At 36.6% G+C, this 22,387-nt stretch overlaps 2 protein-coding genes and 1 pseudogene across 3 annotated transcripts; 1 reads left to right on the plus strand and 2 right to left on the minus strand.

The window, feature by feature from the left end:
• Positions 1 to 416: 416 nt before the first annotated feature.
• On the plus strand, positions 417 to 14,484 carry LOC106437853 (protein MOR1). 2 transcript variants are annotated; one of them, XM_048775348.1, is made up of 52 exons: positions 417 to 768; positions 867 to 972; positions 1,057 to 1,180; positions 1,549 to 1,628; positions 1,716 to 1,893; positions 2,090 to 2,154; positions 2,383 to 2,465; positions 2,558 to 2,643; positions 2,776 to 2,889; positions 3,194 to 3,313; positions 3,457 to 3,559; positions 3,726 to 3,862; positions 4,095 to 4,160; positions 4,314 to 4,428; positions 4,526 to 4,563; positions 5,441 to 5,503; positions 5,683 to 5,787; positions 5,905 to 6,010; positions 6,288 to 6,400; positions 6,489 to 6,576; positions 6,689 to 6,789; positions 6,869 to 6,976; positions 7,067 to 7,172; positions 7,271 to 7,350; positions 7,423 to 7,566; positions 7,660 to 7,735; positions 7,842 to 7,966; positions 8,058 to 8,168; positions 8,258 to 8,407; positions 8,508 to 8,582; positions 8,666 to 8,744; positions 8,824 to 8,927; positions 9,004 to 9,105; positions 9,183 to 9,257; positions 9,331 to 9,426; positions 9,525 to 9,626; positions 9,722 to 9,823; positions 9,949 to 10,131; positions 10,203 to 10,314; positions 10,591 to 10,667; positions 10,748 to 10,827; positions 11,097 to 11,159; positions 11,249 to 11,369; positions 11,598 to 11,720; positions 11,815 to 11,892; positions 12,001 to 12,159; positions 12,252 to 12,410; positions 12,740 to 12,837; positions 12,923 to 13,079; positions 13,318 to 13,530; positions 13,622 to 13,693; positions 13,772 to 14,484. In XM_048775348.1, the coding sequence occupies exons 1-52, from the start codon at positions 609 to 611 to the stop codon at positions 14,207 to 14,209; spliced, it is 5,919 nt and encodes a 1,972-aa protein (XP_048631305.1). In that variant the 5' UTR covers positions 417 to 608; the 3' UTR covers positions 14,210 to 14,484. The 2 variants fall into 2 exon arrangements, with proteins under 2 accessions (XP_048631305.1, XP_048631309.1); XM_048775352.1 differs by having other exon boundaries at positions 4,532 to 4,563.
• Positions 14,485 to 15,570: 1,086 nt separating this feature from the next.
• On the minus strand, positions 15,571 to 18,496 carry LOC106443496. Its single transcript, XM_013885056.3, has one exon. It carries the CDS (start codon positions 17,525 to 17,527, stop codon positions 15,668 to 15,670), a length of 1,860 nt encoding a protein of 619 aa, XP_013740510.2. The 5' UTR covers positions 17,528 to 18,496; the 3' UTR covers positions 15,571 to 15,667.
• A 669-nt stretch (positions 18,497 to 19,165) lies between these two features.
• On the minus strand, positions 19,166 to 21,483 carry LOC106441813 (annotated as a pseudogene).
• Positions 21,484 to 22,387: the final 904 nt, after the last annotated feature.

Consider the following 22,387-nt stretch of genomic DNA (forward strand, 5'->3'; position numbering starts at 1 on the left):
GAATCGCGAAAATTATTTTTCCCCAAATTAAAAAACCCTAATTTTTTTAATGGTTTGGGCCGCCCAGAGCCCATTCGGGCAGGACCAAATTGTCCACGGGTGAAAACGGTTTTACGCCCAATTGGACCATTTGTTATTTGGTCAAGCCCATGAACCGCCCATCACAGTTTGGACTGGTCAAGCCCATGGACGGCCCGACCATTTGACAGCTCTAGGCTGGGCCAAGCCCGATTGACAATCCAAGGTTTAACCTAGTATAGTTTGAAAATGTCGATCTTTCCACGGAGAAACAAAACGCTCGTTAAGAGTAAGACGATTTCAAATAATCGCGCGTCGAATCACATCTAGCAGCAATGCGCGTGAAGTGTTACAGAAAATAATCACACCACCGATTTAAACGTAGAAACCAAAATTCCTCCACTCTCTCTCTCTCGCTGATTAGGCTCCATTCTTTTCTCTCTCTCCTCGTTTGTCCTTTCTCTCTCTTGCCGGCCTTAAAAAAAATTTGAAAAGAGAGAGAGAGAGAAAAAGCTGAAGGAGACGATACGAAGAAGGCTCGTATAATAAATAGATCGATACCATCGGAGAGATTGATTGATTCGTGAAAAATGTCGGAGGAAGAGAAGCTGTTGAAGGACGCGAAGAAGCTCCCATGGGAGGATCGCCTCGCTCACAAGAACTGGAAAGTTAGGAACGAGGCCAACGTCGACCTAGCTTCCGTCTGCGATTCCATCACCGATCCTAAGGACCCTCGCCTCCGCGAATTCGGTGAGTTTTTCAATTTTCGCGGCTGGCTCAGATCTGATTCGATCTCGCTGCGGATCTGCTTTTGAATTTTGGACTTATCGTTGTTCTGTGTTGTGCAGGTCACTTGTTTAGAAAGACGGTGGCGGATTCCAATGCGCCGGTGCAAGAGAAGGCGCTCGATGCATTGATTGCGTTTTTGAAGGCAGCTGACTCGGACGCTAGCAGGTACGGTGGTGATGAGTTTTGATGCTCTTGTGGAGCGGGAGGTTGTGTTTGCATGTGAATTTAGCTTGTTTGTGGTTTTTGAAGGTATGGAAAGGAAGTTTGCGATGCCATTGCGGCCAAGTGTCTCACGGGTAGGCCCAAGACTGTGCAGAAGGCGCAGGAGGCTTTCTTGCTTTGGGTAGAATTAGAAGCTGTTGATGCGTTTCTGGTATGCCCCTTTATTCTACGTTCTTGCAACTCTGTAAGGTCTATGTATGACATAGAAATGAAGTGTAGCCATATACGGAGTGATTTAGAATGTAGCATGTGGCTCTGTTGCCCAGTTCTGTGTCATGATAGGTGTCTAGTGTGAGAAGAAATATGGATACCTTCTTCGCTGCTGTTTTGAAGATGTCTACGCTAGTGTTTTGTTCTATATCATTTCCTTAGCGATTTTAAAGTTACTGCTCGAGTATTAAGACCCCGGTTTAAGGAGATAACTCCACCTAATATGCATCGTTTCAGTCATTTTGATTTTTTTACAACTGTCAAGAAACATAGTCCATGTACAATTTAACAGATTTGTCATGATTGTAGGATACATTGGAGAAAGCTATAAAGAATAAAGTTGCAAAGGCTGTGGTACCTGCAGTAGATGTTATGTTTCAAGCTCTCAGGTCTGTTCTGAAGTCTTAGTTAGTTTTCTCCATTGGTTCTTTAAATATCTTATCTGAAATAACGACACTAGTTTTTTTTTGTCTTAGTGATTTTGGATCAAAGATTATTCCACCCAAAAGGATTCTAAAGATGCTTCCGGAACTTTTCGACCATCAAGATCAGAACGTCCGTGCATCTGCCAAAGGGGTGACTCTGGAGCTATGCCGTTGGATTGGAAAAGACCCTGTAAAATCTATTTTATTTGAGAAAATGAGAGATACAATGGTAAGATTTATGTTGATCCATACGTTTGCAGCTTAGCCATGACTTTCTAGTATATAGATTGCTGATCAGAACCACTACCTTGGCTGAATTTTCGTGATTTAAAATTTCACTTGAAATTGTCTGTCGAATTAGTTCCTTTATTTCTCTTGTGCTCTTTCGCAGACGCTAATATTCGATTTTATTGTAATTATGTAAGAAAAAAGAGCTGGAGGCTGAGCTTGCCAATGTTTCAGTGGGTGCCAAGCCTGCTCGAAAGATAAGGTAACTATCACAAACTATAAGAATTGTTTCTATTGATCTTGGCCTAACTGCCACATACCAGATTTAGTTTCACCTTTATGCAGTTTATGAATTGTGAATATTTTCTTTTTACTATGTCAAGTTTCTGAATAATTGAATTTATATGCATGCGTATTTCAAAAGTTAAAAACACTACTAGCATGATTTTGAAAAGCTGCACTTAGATTATTTATGTATTTGGCTTTCAAGGTCTGAGCAAGACAAAGAGCCAGAGGCAGAAGCTAGTTCTGATGTGGTGGGTGATAGGCCCAGTGAAGAACCTGTTGCTGATGGTACGTAGCTTGTACTTCAATAAATTTTTTCCTCATTAAGTAATGTTGAGAAAGCTGCTTACTTCGATTCTTCTTTATCAAATTACTATCAGCGCCTCAGGAAATAGATGAGTATGATCTTATGGATCCTGTGGATATTTTGACTCCTTTGGAAAAGTCTGGGTTCTGGGACGGAGTGGTGAGTTGTGGATTCTTATGCTTTATTTCTTGCGGTTGTTCTCTATTGAAAGAACTTTATATAAGATACTACTTCCTTCCCATGTTGATTGCATGGCACACGTTGCACTAACCATTTTTGGGTCTCTTTTAGAAAGCTACGAAGTGGTCAGAACGTAAGGAGGCTGTTGCAGAGCTAACAAAGCTTGCTTCGACAAAAAAGATAGCTCCTGGTGATTTTTCAGAAATTTGTCGGACCTTAAAGAAGGTAGTTAACTTTCCACGATAAGAAGTCCAGGCTGCATTGATTATTATTTATATGTTATATTCCTTTGTATGTTTTAGCTCCCTTGCAGTAGTATGATAGTAATATCTAACTGGTGCTGATGCATGCCGTAAACATATGTGCTTATTGATTAACCTGTAGTTTGAAGTTCATGCGTTATATTTAAACCCTCAAATAGGGAAAATATTTCGGTTTTAATGTGTAGATGCTGCCTTAGTTCAAGAATTATTACTGCTTGCCTATAAACCTGCGATTTGATAGTTTTTGTAAATCATTCCAATCGCAGCTTATCACGGATGTGAACTTAGCCGTTGCAGTGGAAGCTATTCAAGCCATTGGAAATCTTGCACGTGGTTTAAGAACACATTTCTCCGCTAGTTCACGGTTCATGCTACCTGTTTTACTTGTGAGTCTTTAGAATAATTTATCCAAAATTGTTGTTACCGGAAGATACATCAAGTCTCTCGATTATAAATATTCCTTTTGTCATGACTGGGTTATCGTTCAGCAATTGATTCAAAACGTAATTACTCTTTGTTCCTTTAACAGGAAAAATTGAAAGAGAAAAAGCCAACCGTCGCAGAGGCGCTTACACAAACGTTACAAGCAATGTACAAAGCTGGGTGTTTGAATCTTGTTGACATTATAGAAGGCAAGAGTAATTTTTATCTTGGATTGTTGTGTGGAATTCTATTGATTTGCTTATTATTATTATCTTGATCAGATATTTTTATCATTATCCAGACGTGTGGCGACCGATTAATTTAAACATCTCTATCTTTCATCTGTTTCCAAATTAACTTTGCTCTCTTTTGCAGATGTAAAGACGGCAGTGAAAAACAAAGTACCACTTGTGCGTTCTTTAACATTAAACTGGTTGACATTCTGCCTTGAAACAAGTAACAAGGCTCTTATTCTAAAGGCGCACAAAGAATATGTCCCTTTATGTATGGAGGTCAGTATTTTTGTGCCTAATGGCTCCTAAACTCACTTTGAGTGAACATATATGCATGGAAGTTTCTCAGTCATGGAAGCTTATCTATATGAAAAAGCCTATTGTTAAAAGGACAAATAACGTGTGAAAGGTTGCAGTACAATTTAGGCGTTAGCGGAGCTGAGCTATGATCGCTGTTATCACTTCTACATTGAAAAATTGTTCGAACCTATAAGTTTTTTGAATGATGTAGTGTCTCAATGATGGAACTCCTGATGTGAGGGATGCAGCATTTTCGGCTTTGGCTGCAATAGCGAAGGTATTCATTTTATTTTTGTACTGAACAGCAACCAATTCTCTCTGTCTTCTGTGGTACCTTAATGCTGTACACATTTTAGAATATATGGATAAATGAGTCTTGTACACACGTTTTCCTACTCCTTATATGTTTGTTATATTTTGGTTATGTCAGTCTGTAGGTATGAGACCTCTTGAAAAGTCGTTGGAAAAACTTGATGATGTTAGAAGAAAGAAACTTTCAGAAATGATTGCAAGCTCTGGTGGGGAATTAGCTGGTACAAGCTCAGGTTTGTGAACATTTATTCCACACAGCCGTTAAGCTGAACATCAAGATTTGTATGTGTTTTTATCGCATTCTAATTGGATGTCGTTTTCATATAAAAGTGACAGTTCAGTCTTCAGTTGGAAGCACGACCACAGGGGTAAGTTTCTAGTCAGATCTCCATTGTCGTTTTTCATTGAGCTATTTAAATATTACTAGAACTTTACCCGCATTATTTAACTTTTATATACATTAATATTATTTTAAGTGTTAAGTGGTTAATATTTTTAATATTTACCATATATTTAAAGGGTTTTATATGACATTTTAAACATAAAAATTGAATAAGTTACATGCTGTTATTTAATTTATTGTTATAAACAACAATTTTATTATATATTTCTTATTGATTTTTATTTGATTATTAGATAAATGAATATATGTGTGAAACAACACATATACATATTATATTGTATTAAAAATAACTATTCACATGTATACTTTACATTTAAATTAAATAATTATTTATATATTAATTTGATTTGCATTTATAACAATTTAAAAATATTAATGTAAACAAATAGAAAACAGCCTCCAGCAAAATAAGTTCGAAGAACTCACTGGTTTGATCAATTTTTGTTTACTTGTCACATAGTTATTATGACTATGGCTACAAATAAATTAATCCTTTCTTTTGTTTGTCACAAAATTAATAATTGTTAGGATGTGTAAAAAAGGAATGAAAAAGCTGTGGATATATTATAATGGTAAGTAATTAATGATGAAATTATGAAGAGTGAAAAAAGAAGGAAAAAGTGTAATAAAATTGGTGAAAGGAAGCTTAATTCTATTTTATACTTCGGTGATTTATTTTACGTTATCCTTTTGACGGGAGAAGGGTATGCCATCTCGGAAGTGGAAATGGGATTTTTGACATAATTTTAGATGCCTTGTACCCGTTTTAGTGGTAGTTATTTTCTTAAGTAGTTATATCGACTCTCCACATAATAGTTATGCCACTTCAAAACTTTATGCAGAATTCAGAAGCGTCCTTTGTAAGAAAATCAGCAGCAAGCATGTTGAGCGGGAAAAGACCTGCTGTGAGTTTCTTCTTAATTTCTTTTCTGTTACCATTGCAACTTTCAATTTGCCTCAGTCCCACCATGACTTCTAAGTTAATCCCTAGTCCACAACGTAATGAAAAGGGGGCTGATGAGAGTTTTGTTTTATCTAGTTTTCTAGTTACATCTGGTCTCCTAAAATGCTAAATTTTTTATAGCCTGTGAGCAAGAAGGCTGCGCCTGGCAAAACAGGCGGAAGCAAAAAAGATGGTGCTGTACGGAATGAAAGTTCAAAATCTGTTGAACCACCTGAAGATGTCGAGGTACATAGTAGTATAATTCTACGTCAAAATTCTTGTTCACAGTCTGTTATGTCTGTGACTCTGTCTTTCTATCATACTTTTATCGTGTTAACATCCATTCTTCTTTTCAATTTATAGCCTGCTGAGATGGGTCTTGAAGAGATTGAAAACAGATTAGGTTCTCTTGTGAAACCAGAAACTATTTCTCAGTTAAAGAGCACTGTATGGAAAGAAAGACTTGAAGGTTTGTTGAAGGCCTAGTGGACTCTTTTATTCTCAGAGGGGTTTCTATATTTTTTTATTTTGGAGTTTCGTTTTGGTGGAGTGGCTGATCTCATTTAAATGGTTCTTACTTATTTTCTACTACATGTAGGATAAATCTGTTTTGCCAGGTTCCTGATTTTGATTTTAATGCTGCATTAGCACGTCACACAGAAGCTCTTTTTAGCAAATCTCGTTTTTTTTCTATAAAACACCTGTTTTACAGTTTAGTGATTTTTTTTCTTAATATTGCCGTGCAGCAACTTTGTCTTTGAAAGAAGAAATAGTGGGACTTCAAGAACTAGACAAGTCGGTGGAAATCTTGGTTCGGTTGCTTTGTGCAGTTCCTGGTTGGAATGAGAAAAACGTGCAGGTATGCGTTTTACTCCATCCAATTTTTTTTAAGAATTATTACCTAAAATAATTCTAAGTACACTTAAGCATATTACTTGGAAATGCAGGTTCAGCAACAGGTCATTGAAATTATCACTTACATATCTTCAACCGCGGCTAAGTTTCCTAAGAAATGTGTTGTGCTTTGCATTACGGGTACTTCCATTTGATGAATGCTGTACTCTGACGTCAGTACTCTGACGTCAGTTCAGTTTTTTAACTATTAGTTCGTAGCTCATTTGCCTGAGTTTTCTCTACTAATTTGCAGGCACTAGTGAACGAGTTGCAGATATAAAGACACGAGCCTCTGCTATGAAGTGTCTTACTGCTTTCTGCGAAGCAGTTGGTCCTGGATTTGTTTTCGAGAGGGTTGGTGCTGCTATTGTCAATGCTCTTTGACTTCCAGTTTAATTAGAACAGAATGATAATTCAGGACTTTTGCTTGTAGCTTTACAAAATCATGAAAGAGCACAAGAACCCCAAGGTTCTTAGTGAAGGCTTGTTATGGATGGTTTCTGCAGTTGATGACTTTGGCGTCTCACTTTTGAAACTTAAGGTTTGAAAAAGTTGCACCTTTGTTAATTAAACTGCAGTATCTAGGTTATATTCATTCATGTCTAATAAGATTTTTCTGTCCATTTGACAGGACGTAATAGATTTTTGTAAAGATGTTGGACTGCAATCTAGTGCAGCTGCTACCAGAAATGCTACAATCAAACTTTTGGGTGTTTTACACAAGTTTGTTGGTCCAGGTAGCTAAGAATTCCTTTAAGTTGCGTCTTCTTTGTGTTATGTCTTTTAGAAGAACATCTCTTTAGACAGAATTAAACTGTCTTATTTCTGTTTGCAGACATCAAGGGGTTTCTTAATGATGTCAAACCTGCACTACTAAGTGCACTTGACACCGAGTATGAGAAAAACCCTTTTGAGGTATATTTTTGTGGATTGCCTTGATTGTTAGAATTCTTGTTTATCTTGCTGGTCTTATATTCTGTTCATCAGGGGACTGTGGCTCCAAAAAGAGTTGTTAAGACATCAGTTTCAACATCAAACTCTGCTGGAGGGCTGGATAGTTTACCTAGAGAAGATATCAGTAGCAAGATTACCCCTAATCTTCTTAAGGGCTTTGAGAGTCCTGATTGGAAGGTGCGCTACGAATTCTAGATCTTTTTTTTGTAAATTAACTAACGATTTCCTTTCGACGTTAGAGCTGAAAATGAGTATTTTAAACTTTTCTAGATGCGTTTGGAGTCAATCGAAGCTGTCAATAAAATTCTGGAGGAGGCTAATAAACGTATCCAGCCAACTGGAACTGGTATGAAATAAAGATTTTTTTCCCCATTATCTCCGTTATTTTATATTTTTCACTCCAAAGGTTCATAAATTCTTACACTATACCATTTTTATTTCACGCTCGACAGGAGAATTATTTGGTGGTCTACGAGGACGATTGTTGGATAGTAATAAAAATCTTGTTATGCAAACTTTGACTACCATTGGAGGTGTTGCATCAGCTATGGGACCAACTGTCGAGAAGGCGAGCAAGGTTGTGATATGTCAAGCTTTGAAAACATCTGTTACCCTGTAATATATCACTGCCTGCCAGTTTTACTAAATTGCTGAGTGATCTATTTCAGGGAATTCTATCAGATGTTCTGAAATGTCTCGGTGATAACAAGAAGCACATGAGAGAATGCACCTTGGCTGCTCTTGATATGTGGCTTGGTGCTGTACATCTCGACAAAATGGTTGGTGATAGTATTTCTTTAGGCATGTATAATTCTGCTTGTAAATATAATTTCCTCAACTCACAATCTTTTTTATTCTGTTAATGCAGATTCCTTACATTATAATAGCACTAACAGATGGGAAAATGGGAGCAGAAGGACGTAAAGATATTTTTGATTGGTTGACAAAACAACTTGCCGGATTAAGTGACTTTGTGGATGCTATACATTTACTGAAACCTGCAAGCACCGCAATGACGGTGAGTCATCCAAACTTGTCATAGCGCCTCATCAGCTTTAACCAGTGATTACGTCTTTTGTAATGATTCTTATCTGCTATTCTTCTGTGAATCTTTCCAGGACAAATCAGCAGATGTACGAAAAGCAGCTGAAGGATGCATTTCTGAGATCTTAAGAGTCAGTGGACAAGAAACGGTAGGTATCCCTGGGTTTTAACGTGTTCTGTTCATAGCTAAAAATTGAAACCCCATCTGTGATTATATGTGCATTTTTTTCAGATTGAAAAAAATATCAAAGATATCCAAGGCCCAGCATTAGCGCTTGTGCTGGAAAAAGTACGACCAGGATATGTCCAAGGTACTTTTTCATTACCTGTTCTCAAATCAACATGTTTTCTCCTTCCGTTCCCGTTTCATGCTAACGATGTTGTTTTCAGAACCATTTGAATCATCAAAAGCTATGGCGGGGTCATTGTCGAAAGGTGTTTCCAAGGTTTCTAAATCGACTTCGAATGGTACCTTAAAGCAAGGAAACAGATCTGTGAGTTTCTTCTGGCTCTTAACATATTTTTCTGTATTCAATTTGTAATGTCTGACTAGTTTTTTTGTTTCTGAAGAGAGCCTTACCAACAAAGGGCTCAAGACCAGATCAAATTACATCTGCCCATGATATAGCTATCCAGTCACAGTCTTTACTAAATACTAAGGACTCCAATAAGGTAGAATGAGTTCTCCAACAGTTTAAGATATTGCCCATAGGGTGATAAAATAATCATTTTCCATGTTTTATCTACAGGACGACAGGGAGAGACTGGTGGTTCGTAGAATTAAATTTGAGGAGCTGCGGGCCGAACAGATTCAGGATCTTGAGGTTTGTTTTCTGGAGGATTTAATTGACTTCTGCCTTACGATCGTATTGTAACTAGTGTTGGTGGTTTGTGCAGAATGATATGATGAAATTTTTTAGAGAAGACTTGCAAAAACGGTTGTTGAGTCCAGACTTTAAGAAACAAGTAGATGGGCTGGATATCCTACAGAAGGTAGCTTGATGCTGATATCTTCAAATCTTATTCATCTGCTAGATTGTCTTAAGTTATTTTTAATCAAGAGTTTTATTTATTCGTCCTCTTCCCTGCAGGCGCTTCCGTCTCTTTCGAAGGAAATTATAGAAGTACTAGATATTCTTTTAAGGTGGTTTGTGTTGCAATTATGTAAATCCAACACAACTTGTCTACTAAAGGTAATTTGTAATTGTTTCTTTTGTTATTATAGCTCGCATTTGACACTATTTTAATGCAATATTAACGAAACTTCATTTGCTCTGGGTAAGAATAGGTTCTTGAGGTTCTTCCAGAACTTTTCAACACATTGAAGGATGAGGAGTACTGCTTGACAGAAGCAGAAGCTGCTATATTTTTGCCTTGTTTGGCGGAGAAGGTTAGGCATCTGATACTAATTTCCATTGGTGTTGGCCAGTTTATTAGAATCCTTTCCTTTAATCCTGCCCTTTAGGAAAATGGTGCTTCAATGTCTATATATTAAATTCTCTGTAATTGGTGCAGTTGGGGCATAATATTGAAAAAGTAAGAGAAAAAATGCGTGAGCTGATGAAGCAGATTATCCAGGCATATTCTGTAGCAAAGACATTTCCCTATATTTTGGAAGGTTTACGTTCCAAAAACAACCGTACAAGGATAGAGTGTACAGATATTATTGGATATCTACTCGAGACTTGTGGAACTGAGGTATTAGCAAGACTTGACAAATTATTTGACATCTCTCTTCTGTTTGGATTCTGATATGTCGTTGTAAGCAGATAAATGGACTACTGAAACACTTGAATATGGTTGCAAGCTTGACAGCAGAAAGAGATGGCGAACTCAGAAAAGCTGCTTTGAACACCATGGCTACGGGTTATAAGATTCTTGGTAGGGAATGAAATTTATGAGTTCTTGAGAAGTTATAATGGATTCTTATCAAAACATTCCATGTCTCACAGTGATTAGTGCACAATAACATAGTCCTATAGTATGTCTTTTTAGGCCAGCTTACGTAGTCTTATAGTCTGTTTTTGTGGGCTCGTGTGTATTTCATAAAAATCTGGAATGAAAATCATGATTCTGGAAAGATTTTTGCTTCTGGTTGTTCATGCCCTCGAGATAATATTTTGCACTCGTTTCTCATTGCTTGGCTTGTTATTGTAGGTGATGATATCTGGCGATATGTTGGGAAGCTTACAGATGCTCAAAAGAGTATGCTTGATGATAGATTTAAGTGGAAAGTAAGCCCGTAATATAATTTTATTTGTCTGCTTCAGTCTTGTATTTGTGAGTTTTGTTTTCATCGTTTGTTCTGCATCAGATCAAAGAAATGGAGAAAAGAAGAGAAGGGAGACCTGGAGATGCACGAGCAGCATTGAGGCGTTCCGTAAGAGAAAATGGGTGCGTATATTTGTTGAAATTTTTTATGTAATCTTGCCTTGCATCGTCTTTCCAGCCTTAATGCGTTCTGGTACAACTTATTTGTACTCATTATTAGTGATATGCTTAAACTGGAGGCCATAAACATAACCGCATAAATGCAAAGTCTTAGTGATGCATTTAGAATCACAAAAGTATTTCAGTGTTTTATTTTTTAGTAGTCATGAACAGAAAAGATAGCAAGAATTGTTTAGTATGTCTATTATTTGTGACTTTCGGTTTGTTTCCAGACCTGAAGTGGCAGAGCAAAGTGGTGACCTTCCTCAAATGGTCCCTGGTCCTTTATTTCCAAGGTAATGTTTTCAACTGGTATTAGAAAGTTCTTTTGATAATGTAGGTTTATGTTACTAATATTCCCAACTCAATCATTTTGCCTGCCCAGGCAAAACTATTCCGAACAAGTTCTTGAGAGGAACCCAGTACCTCAGGCAATCGCTGGAGTTAATGGCCCAACAGACTGGAATGAGGCTTTGGACATCATTATGTTTGGCTCGCCGGAGCAGGTATCTGACTTGTAATTATTTCATTGTACCACTATAGCAGTTACCTAATCAGTGACTTATTTGAGTTTCCTAGTAGACGTGATATTTTTTTATATAGTTCTGATAGAAGTTGACCTGTACTTGTCGACTACATTTGTCATTTGGAAACTTAGTTGATGCATATTGGAAGTTATTATGAGAGGGTTGGTTTGTTTTTTCTTTTTTCATTTTCGTTTTTTTTTGTGGCAGTCGGTTGAAGGGATGAAAGTTGTGTGTCATGAGTTGGCACAGGCTTCTAATGATCCAGACGAAAGTGCAATTGATGAACTCGTGAAGGATGCAGATGGGCTTGTTTCATGCTTAGCAAATAAGGTTGCCGTAAAAACTCTCCCTTACACTTCCATTTTCCATGAAGAATTACTTGTTTTTCTGTTGACCACCACTTGTATATATTTTCGTCTGGTAGGTTGCCAAGACATTTGACGTCAGCTTAATGGGAGCTTCATCGAGGTCTTGTAAATATGTTCTGAACACACTTATGCAGGTAACACCGAGTGAATTTGTTCTCTTAGTGATGCCGCTCTTCTTAATAGCTGTCTAGCCACTGGTTTTTTTTGTAAAGCTCAATACTCACAAGAATGTATTGCTGCAGACATTCCAAAATAAAAAGCTTGCGCATGCAGTCAAAGAAGGGACTCTGACAAGCCTTATAACGGAGCTCTTACTCTGGCTTCTGGATGAAAGAGTTCCACGCATGGAGGATGGCAGCCAACTCTTGAAAGCTCTAAATGTTTTGATGCTTAAGATCCTGGTTAGATATTCCTCCCAAGTCCCAATGCTAAGGTTTTTCATATGTAACTATGAAGTTCTCTGATGTTCTCTTCTTTTTGCTATTAAATTCAGGATAATGCAGATCGGACGTCATCATTTGTGGTACTTATCAGCTTGCTACGTCCTCTAGATCCATCTAGATGGCCTTCGCCTGCTACCGCTGAAGGATATGCTATCCGGAATCAGAAATTCTCTGATTTGGTAGTTAAATGCCTGATTAAACTTACAAAGGTAATATTTCCATGAAATTTGTAGGAAAATCTTTGTTTGCGTAACTTACATAGTTGTTAAGTACCAGCCCTGCTGTTTATTTTTTAACATTTGCCTTTCCTACTTGCTAGGATCACAGTTATATAGAAAGAAAGGTTATTTAGAATATAAATTACAATTAGAGAGAAATCAAAAGAGGAACTCTCGTCATACTTCTTGCAAAGTGTAATTAGAAAGGAAAAAGGGCTAGAATTAGGATCTTGAAATTAAGCGCTTCGAAGCAATCGATCGAGAGATATGCATCATATAATTTGGTAATGTATATCTGATAATTGCTTGTCCATGTTCAGCTCCTCCAAAGCACCATATATGAAGTGGATCTTGATCGACTTCTTCAGAGCATTCATGTATATCTACAAGAACTTGGAATGGAAGAGATACGTAGGAGGTACATCTCCTTAAATGCATTCTTATAAATTTTGAAAATCTTACTATTTATTGTGTAAATGTTTTCCGTATTTTCCAATGAGAAGAGCTGGAGCAGATGATAAACCTCTGAGGATGGTGAAAACTGTTCTACATGAACTTGTTAAGCTCCGAGGAGCTGCAATAAAGGGTCACTTGTCTCTTGTCCCTATTGACATGAGGCCACAACCCATCATTCTCGCTTATATCGATCTAAACCTTGAGGTAAACTCTCAGTCTTTTTAGCTTCCTGTCCAGAGTTCTTTGCACATGTAAGCGATGGTTTCTCACATAGCACATCCGATGATCTGTTACTCAGCCCCTTGAGATGGTGAATTTGAAAAAAATATTATATATCCTAACTTGCTTAATGAAATAATTCATTGCAAAAATAGCATTTCAATTTTGAGTTTCAGAGAAATTCAGATAGTAACTATTATAAACGCTTTCTTTTATCTTACAGACTTTAGCTGCTGCAAGAATGTTAACAGCAACAGGACCTGTGGGGCAAACCCATTGGACAGATTCAACAGCCAACAATCCCTCACCTCCCGCTAACTCTGCTGATGTTCAGCTGAAGCAAGAGCTAGGTGCGATATTCAAGAAAATCGGTGATAAACAAACTTCCACCATTGGTCTTTACGACCTCTACCACATCACTAAGGCGTATCCAAAGGTAATTGATATGCTTAAAGTCTCCGCGTCTCATTTCTTCATCAACACACGACTATTGCACAATTACAAACTCAATTCAATGCTCTGTGTAGGTTGATATTTTTTCGCAGCTCCAAAATGCTAGCGAGGCGTTTCGTACGTACATCAGAGACGGTTTGGCTCAGGTCTGTAACAAAACTCATATCTTTCGTTTAAAGGTCGAGTGTTTTTGTGTCTTAAGATTTGCATTCGTTATTTTTTAGGTGGAGAAGAATGCAGCTGCGGGGAGAACGCCTTCAAGCCTACCGTTATCGACTCCTCCCCCTTCTTCCTTAACCCTTCCATCTCCTGACATTCCTTCCTTAGACGTAAAGCCTCTGATGAACCCTAGATCTGATTCATACACTGACGACATCCGAGCAAGTAACATCAACCCTGGGACGCTAGATGCAATCAGAGAAAGGATGAGAACCATGCAACTGGCTTCAGAGCCAGTAAGCAAAGCGATGATGCCAACAAACGAGAACTTATCAACGGATAACATACCACCAATGAACCAACAGAACATTCCGCCAAGCCAAATGGAAGAAGAGACTCCACACCGGCCGCACCCAGTGGGTCTTCCAATGGATGAGAAAGCATTATCAGGTCTTCAGGCTCGAATGCAGAGGCTCAAAGGTGGCTCACTCGAGCATATGTAGAAGAGAGTCTAAAAGTTACGAAGCAAATTGGATGAAAACCTATTCGCCATTTTTGTTGATTCTCTATCCTATTAATGTTAGTTGTAGTAGTTAAAGTGCCTTGTTCTTATATACATATATAAAGATGGTAGTATTAAGCGGCCAAAACTCGTTGGAGTTAGTGTGTCTATAATGAGTGAGAGATGATGTGTGCGTGGGAGATGTTCTTATTTTCATTTCGGGTGTTTGTTTTGATGACATTTTAATCGAGGCTATCTCATGACATTTTCTTATGATACACAACAGTATAGGGTTAAATTAGTAAACTCGTACTCGAAGGATGTCGTAAGGCTCCTAACAATGTTGATTGTACAAGACAGGAACATATGCAGGGGTGGCTCTGTTCTTCATTTGGTTCTTGCTTTTAGGGGTGATGGTGGCCTTGCTCTCTGATCTGAAATCAAATTTCAACAATTTGGAATGTTATGTTTTCTCTGATTTGTGTTTGGATCATATTGTATTTACAATTTTTGAAATGTTGGAGTTAGGGAACACATGTTCGCATTAACTCAGTATTGTTAACTCAGTTATTTACTATTTTGTTTACTTGGTGTATTGCGTGAACAGACAAATGCATATATCCTAGTATACCATCATCCGTCTATCGCATAGGGTTTCTCCATAATAACCAGAGATGAGATACCTGAAAACTCGAAAATAATCTATGAAGTACTTCTAATTTAATGGGAATTTGGTTTTTATTTGCTTCACTAGGTTGTAATTATTAATGAGAAAGTTCATATGATAGATATTTTTAAGTTTTTGTCACAAAAACAGTGTTTAATGAGAAAAATAACCAAAAGAAGTTTTATTAAAGAGTAAAAATACATTTATTAATTAATCTACACTTAGAGTTTAGAGTTAAGAGGTGGGGTTTTAGAGGATAGGGTTTCAAAATAAATGTTAAAATTTTCAAAATAAAAATGAACTATTTTGATCATTTTCTTTATTGAAGGCTATTTTGTGACAAAAACTTAAAAACAGATATTTGAGAGAATTACCTATTATTAATATAATTGTTAACCATTAAAATTTATATATTGGTGTTTGCAAAGGACCAGCTGCTTGGTTTCATGTCTCATCTAGATAAATTTCAAAAGCTGTAATAAATATTCGCTAATTTTGTAAAAATCAAGCTTGGACTCTCTCATTACTTAAAAGAATATGTTCTTGTAGAGTTAGAGATTAGAAATAGAAACTAATATCTAATTAAAATAATGAGAACCCGGGTTCCATACGCTATCAAAACAGGCCGACTCCGAATACTTGTTTATTTAACTTCACGATACTTTACCAATTATTTGATTCAACACCAACTACGATAAGAGAAAGAAACCGAAGGTTATTATTAATTATGAAACAAACAAAGTAATAAAGAAGAACAAGAAGAAGACAATAGCATAGGAGTCAAAGCTCTACTCAATCTTCTTCGTAATCGTAAGTATAGTTAGAAGCACAACTCAAGGAACATACAGTCAGGTTATCTCTTGTAAATCTTTTTCCTTGACAAGGCTTCATACAGTAATAGCAAACTGGCCGAGAAATATTACATCTGGCGAGAATTTGAAACACCTTCTCTCCTATTTTGAGAACTTGACCAGGTTTCAGATATGGCTCTTTGCTGAATAAGCAGTGAGTATGAAGGATGGTGCAGCAATCATTGCACCAATAGAATAATCTCTCGACTATATCTTCGCACTCTTCGCACCAATATTTCTCACACCTCTCTTCTCCCCATGAAAGTGTGAGAAAATGTTCGTCCTTCTTATACCAGCTTACTTTGTATGGTAAGGTGGCACATTTTATACAGATAATGAAAGCACATTTTATGCAACTTAACGGAGAATCATTACATTTAGATTTACATACCTCGCATAATACATATTCTTTTGGGTGTAAAGATAGGAACAAGGGATGCTCATGACCTTGGTAATCAAACGGCTCTGAAATCAAAGCACACCTCACATCGAGCTTGAAATAACATTCATGTTTCGGACACTCATAAACAAAGCCACCACAACAACGAAAACAAGCTGAGCACGAACTCGAAACGTAATTGTTGGTAGCCTTTAATGTAAGTGGATGAGGATGTAACGCATGTTGTATTCTGCGACGAGCTTTTAGGCATGTTTCATGGAGGATGAAGTCACACTCCGCACATGAATAGAATTCATCTTCAATGATAGGCATGACACACGCTTCACAAAACTTGTTTTCATCATAGAGTATGTTTTTCTCGAGTCGCAGATGATGGTCATGAAGAAAATAATGGACCACTCCTTCAAATACTTTGCAGAAGGGTGGTGCATCTTTTGCCATATCATTTTTTTCGGGTACACCTTTGAGTTCTTCTCCATCCCACACATCTTTTCCTAGAGCACATTTCGAGTGAACAGCATAGTAATCATCACATTCCTTACATGTATATGCACCATAATTACCGTCGATACTTTGACGACAAACTCCGCATGGCCACTTTTCATATCGAAGATAAGAAACACGGGAAATACGATGGTGGTGACGTGATATCTTGATGGTGTGTGGACACTCTACACATCCTCCGTGAGCTACAAAGTTGCATCTGAGACAGACATAGGGGGGATCTTTTTCTAGCAAACCACATACGTTGCAGATTAATGAATCTGGTCTAGAGAAAAAGGTAAGGGGATGATCATGTATTTTTTGTTGGTCTATAACAATGGGTATCGGCTTCATCGCACATACTGGATGCATGAAAGTTTGATCGACATTACAATGATACATCAAGCCCCCGGCCATGTCTCTTCCACAACGTATACAAACAGTTAACTCTTTATAATAATAGAGTTCGAGAGAAGAATGATGAGGATAGTACGGGTGTTTAATTTTAAGTGGAGACTCTACACATTCTTTGTGGTACTTTCGTAAACAGCAAGCACAAAAGTAATAATCTGTGCCAAAGTTTGAGTTAGAGCACATACCGCATTCACTATAATCGTCGCCGAATTTTTTATTGTTGCACCAAAACAAAGGAAGCACATGATGATCACCAACCTTACCAGAGAGGACAGACTCAGGAGAAGAATTGATCAAGACAAGTCTGGAATCTCTAGAAGAGTTTCTTAGCCATCGTTCAAGAGGGCATATGAAAAGGGGTAGAGGAGGGTGATCGTGGTTGGCTACTTCAGCAGATGAGGATGGGCTTTTTATTTGTGGTATAGGTCGGTATTTTGGGTGGTGGTATACCAGAAATAGTTTACCATCTTTTTCGACCTCATGAAATCCACCATCATAATCCATGACTCCCTCCAGTGTTTTTTTTAATATGTTTGTGTTAACAAGCTTTAGAAGTTACTTGGTCTACAGATATAAGCCTATTAACAATTTTGCACCTTAAATAAAGAAATTTGAAAGTCACAATCTACTTTAGATCCTTAACTTGAAAACGAAGTGGACTTTGTTCTTTTCTTTGTTGTAGTAGTAGTGTTACTTTAAAGCCAAATATAAAAAAAACGAATCAGTTTTTCTTCACACATGGTTTTCATCTCGGCTCTGAAAATCCACTCTTAAAGAGTTTAATTTCAAAAAGAAATTAGTAGTGCTTATGATTTAAGAAGTTTACTAGTTTTGATCTGCTTTTTAAAATCGCGAATCTATTTTTGATAGAAACCAAATTTATTTGATATAAATTTATTTATAACTGTATATCTACATTTAAATGTTACAAAGACAGCATTATATTTATTCAAATTATTATATATTTCATGTTCTAATGCAAATATTTCGATTAAAGAATATCTAATCAGATTTTAGAATGATGCGCACATATAGACGATAGAATTTTAAAGTGTGTAATAAGATTTGTATGAAATCAAAATATATTTTATTGCATTATTAGCATTTTGAGTTATTAACATAATTGGTTAATAATATCCACACCTAAAACCAACCGATCTAGAACCGATTTGAAAGACGGATTCCAAAATCCAAATAGACCCAACCAATATATCCAAACAAGTTTTAAATTGCTATATATCCGTGTTTTGAAAAGCGGACCAGGTCGGTCGGTCAGACCGTGACTCGGTTTACTAACCGGTTTTGGGTTGTACTAAAAATCATATTTGAGTTAAACCGGTAACTTCGGTCAAAAACCGCTGAAACTCGCTAAAATCGATGACCAGGCTCAATATTAAAATCCGATTTTTTCAAATTCAAGTAAAATATATTAAAAACTGCAAATTTTAAAAGTATTTCATAAAAATCATATTATTTTTAATCTAAGATTATACACATATATATATATATAGTTATACTTAATCTAAGATTAAACTAAAATTTAAAACCCGTTCCACCGGACTAACTATTGACCCATTTACAATATCGAGTTAATGTCCGGTCCGATTTTCAAAACATCGCTATATACGAAAAAGACTGATACCAAACATGATCCGCATGGAAAACCTAATACGTATCTGAATATATATATATATATATATATATATATATTAGTTATAATTATACTTATAACTAGCGGGTATGTCTCTCTAGAATAGAACGTGGTTACAAATTACATTGAACCAAATATGTTATTTATTGCTCAATCTCCGTTTCCATATCCAGGAAACCAAAATGAATATGACTTCAAACCAAAAGTGCTCATCAGGTTATGGAAACATTAAAATATTAAGTTTTTATTGTTTTTTATTTTTGAGAAAAAGTTTGTATTGTTAATTAGACACTGAATAGCATATCGATAGTACATGACGACCTATATGTCACTAAATGACTCGGAAGTTCTTATTTATATTGTTGCAATTTATTATGTATAATTCAGTGGCGGAGGCAGGAAATATTTTTATTGGGGGCATAAATAAAATATGATATCAAACAAAATATTTCTTAAATTGAAATAGTCTTACAAATATTACTAAAAAAAAATTACAAACATACTCTACGTTCAGCCATGTTTTGAAACTTTTTCACCACTGTTTCATTTGTTACCGATGCAAACAAATCCTTCTCAATAAAGCAAACAAGACAATCGCTTAAAAATTGATCTCCAATTCGGTTGCGCGACGCTGTCTTCACAAACTTCATTGCAGAAAAACATCTCTCGACAGTTGCCGTAGCAACTGGTAAAGTTAATGCTAACTTCAAAAGTCTGTAAACTAAAGGATGTGCAAGATGTTTCCGCGTTTCCACCATCAAACGAGAAAGATCTCCAAGACTCTCCAAGTTATGAAATCGACCATCCTCTCTTATATTATCAATGTATATGTCAAGTTGCTGCTCAAGAGAAGAACACTCAAAAAAACTAAAATCATCGGGATAAAACTCAACCAATTTCATCAGCTTCTCTTTGTCAAACAACTTGAACGAATTTGTAGGACTTAAGGAAGCCATACAAATAAGGAGTTGGGTGTTTACCTCAGTAAAGCGATCATTAAACTCTTGGAGCTGCAAATCCAAAATAACATTGAAGCAACTGATCTTGTAATGATGTAAATTGGTTATGTTGCTTTTCTTTCTTCGACTCCCTGAACCAACAAACTCGTCTTCCATCATGATGATTTCAATATCATGTTTCTTACAGAAAGAAGAAACTCTAACCATAAGGGAGTCCCATCCATCATCTCTAAGCTTTTGTAGTTCTCGTTTAGTTGATCCAACCAATGAAACAGCATTCAAAATGTCTTGATCTTTTTCTTGCAAAGCCATGGATAAATTCTCTGTTAATCCCAAAATAAGCAACATCAATTGCATATAGAAGACGAAATCAAACGTACAAAGGTACTTAAGAAGACCATATGCTTGTCGTTTCTTGGAGTCATCATAGCCTTCATTCTGGATATACTTAAGCACCTCAATAACAATCGAAAACAACTCGACCAAACGCACTAATGTCTTATGATGAGAACCCCAGCGAGTATTTGATGGCCTTGGAAGAGAACGCTCTTGATTCTTTCCTTTTCCAGTGCTAATTTCACCACTGCTAATTCCCTTTTTAACTTCCTCACGGTATTTTTCTTTAACCACATCTTGTCGTTTGCAAGAAGCTCCAACTACATTCAATAATGTAGAAATCATATCAAAAAAATCCCCAACTTCAAAATGTTTCTTCGCAACTGCCACTACAACCAATTGAAGTTGATGCGCAAAGCAATGAACATAATAGCTTGAACTGTTTTCCCTTAAAATCAAAGACCGGAGACCATTGAATTCACCCTTCATATTACTCGCTCCATCATAACCTTGACCCCTTATATTTTTCAAGCTCAATCCATACTTAGAAAACAAATCATCAATAGCTAGCTTGAGTGTCAGAGAAGAAGTTTCTTTTACATGAATCACACCAATAAATCTTTCTTTGATTGTTCCATTCTTATCGACAAAACGTAACACAACAGCCATTTGCTCTTTGTGAGAAATATCAGCAGATTCATCCACCAATAGACCAAAAATGCCATGATCAACTTCTTCGATAATAGATTTCACAACTTCCTCGGCAAAACAATGAACAATATCTCTCTGAATCGGTGGAGAAGTCATTTGGTTATTTTTGGAGCATTCTCCAAAACAACCTTACGTACTGCTTCATTCTGGTCTGCCGTGTATCTTATAAGCTCCAAAAAGTTTCCTTTATTACCAGAATCTTCTGATTCATCATGAGCACGAAAAGGTATTCCTTGTCGCAACAAATATCTAGAAGCATCAACTGAAGCATTCAACCGAAGACGATATTCATTCTTCACAACATCATCATGCTTATAAAAAGCTTGTGCAATGGAATGGTTTTGCTTCATCAAAGAATCACACATCTTAACAGCAATATTGTGAAAGCTATTCATACCACCCACATGAGAAGCTAATCTTTCAGATTTATTCCAACTAGAAAAACCTTCCGTCACAAACGTATCATTCCCGCCTTGTTTATGTATATCATCTCTAAACAAGTAACAACACAAGCAATAAGCTCTATCTGTCGATACGCTATATTCAAGCCAATTACCATACTGATCAAACCAAGCAGGGCTAAAGCGTCTCAATGATTTTCCAATCATCTTTTTTGGAAAATTATGACCATACGGTTTACAAGGACCTCTAGCTAGATACTTGCGTCTTACCTCATCTCTTTGATTTGAATGGTATGCTGTAATTTTTTTTCTTTTAGCTGGATCCCATGGCAAATCATCCAAATTGTCTTCAGGTGTTGGTATGAACGGCCTTTTAAGAAATTTTTCCATTGATTTGTCTAACAAAAAAGTGTCATGTTATTAGTTTACATCAAACTTTTAAAAAAAGAAAAATAAATACTTCAAAAGTGACGAGATTCATGACTCACCAACTGCTGGATACAAGTGAATTTCGTATGACAGATGAGTTTGAGAACTGGAAAACCAAAAGACGTTCGTAAGATGAGAGGGAGACAAGACTAGAACACAGAGTTTTGATTTTAGGCTTTTTTAATTAGTGGGCTTTAAACTATAATTCACAAAACTATCAAGTGGGCTTAAATATAATATTGTTCTCTAAATTATCAAGTGGGCTTAAAGACATACGGGGGCAAAATAAATTTTTGAACGGGGGCACAAAGCTTAAGGTTTAATAACTTGCACTAATTTTCAAAATTTTGTTGGGTTCAGTGGCCCCCATCTTAGTGCATGTGGCTCCGCCACTGGTATAATTCAACCTGCTTGTGACACATATATGATATATATCGAATTCATGAGGAACGTACTTGGCTAGTAGCTCCATGGCCCTCATTTAAGAGATCTTCCATCCAACGAATGCTGAAGCACATAAGCACGTCGAGTACTACCGATTAGGAAGCGTGTGTATCATCAGACGTCACAAGCTGCTCCTCGAGACTTTGAGCCGACCTGTATTAAAAATCTTTAAAAAAATCTTGTCCAGGGCCCCGACAAACTTTGAGCAGGCCATGTATAAAAAAAAATAATGTTTATTTTACCAAAAAAAAAAACTTACAATAATGATTATTCTGTTTCTTTACAAGTTTATAGACAACAAAATATCTTAATGTAGTACATATTAACATATATGTATTTATTTTAGTTTTTAGCATTATTATAGGAAGATATCCAATTTTTTTTGTTAAAATTGCTTATAACCATAATTAGATACAATACATTTATGTGGGTG

This window comes from Brassica napus, chromosome A3 (assembly GCF_020379485.1).
Source record: "Brassica napus cultivar Da-Ae chromosome A3, Da-Ae, whole genome shotgun sequence".
Taxonomy (NCBI): domain Eukaryota; kingdom Viridiplantae; phylum Streptophyta; class Magnoliopsida; order Brassicales; family Brassicaceae; genus Brassica; species Brassica napus.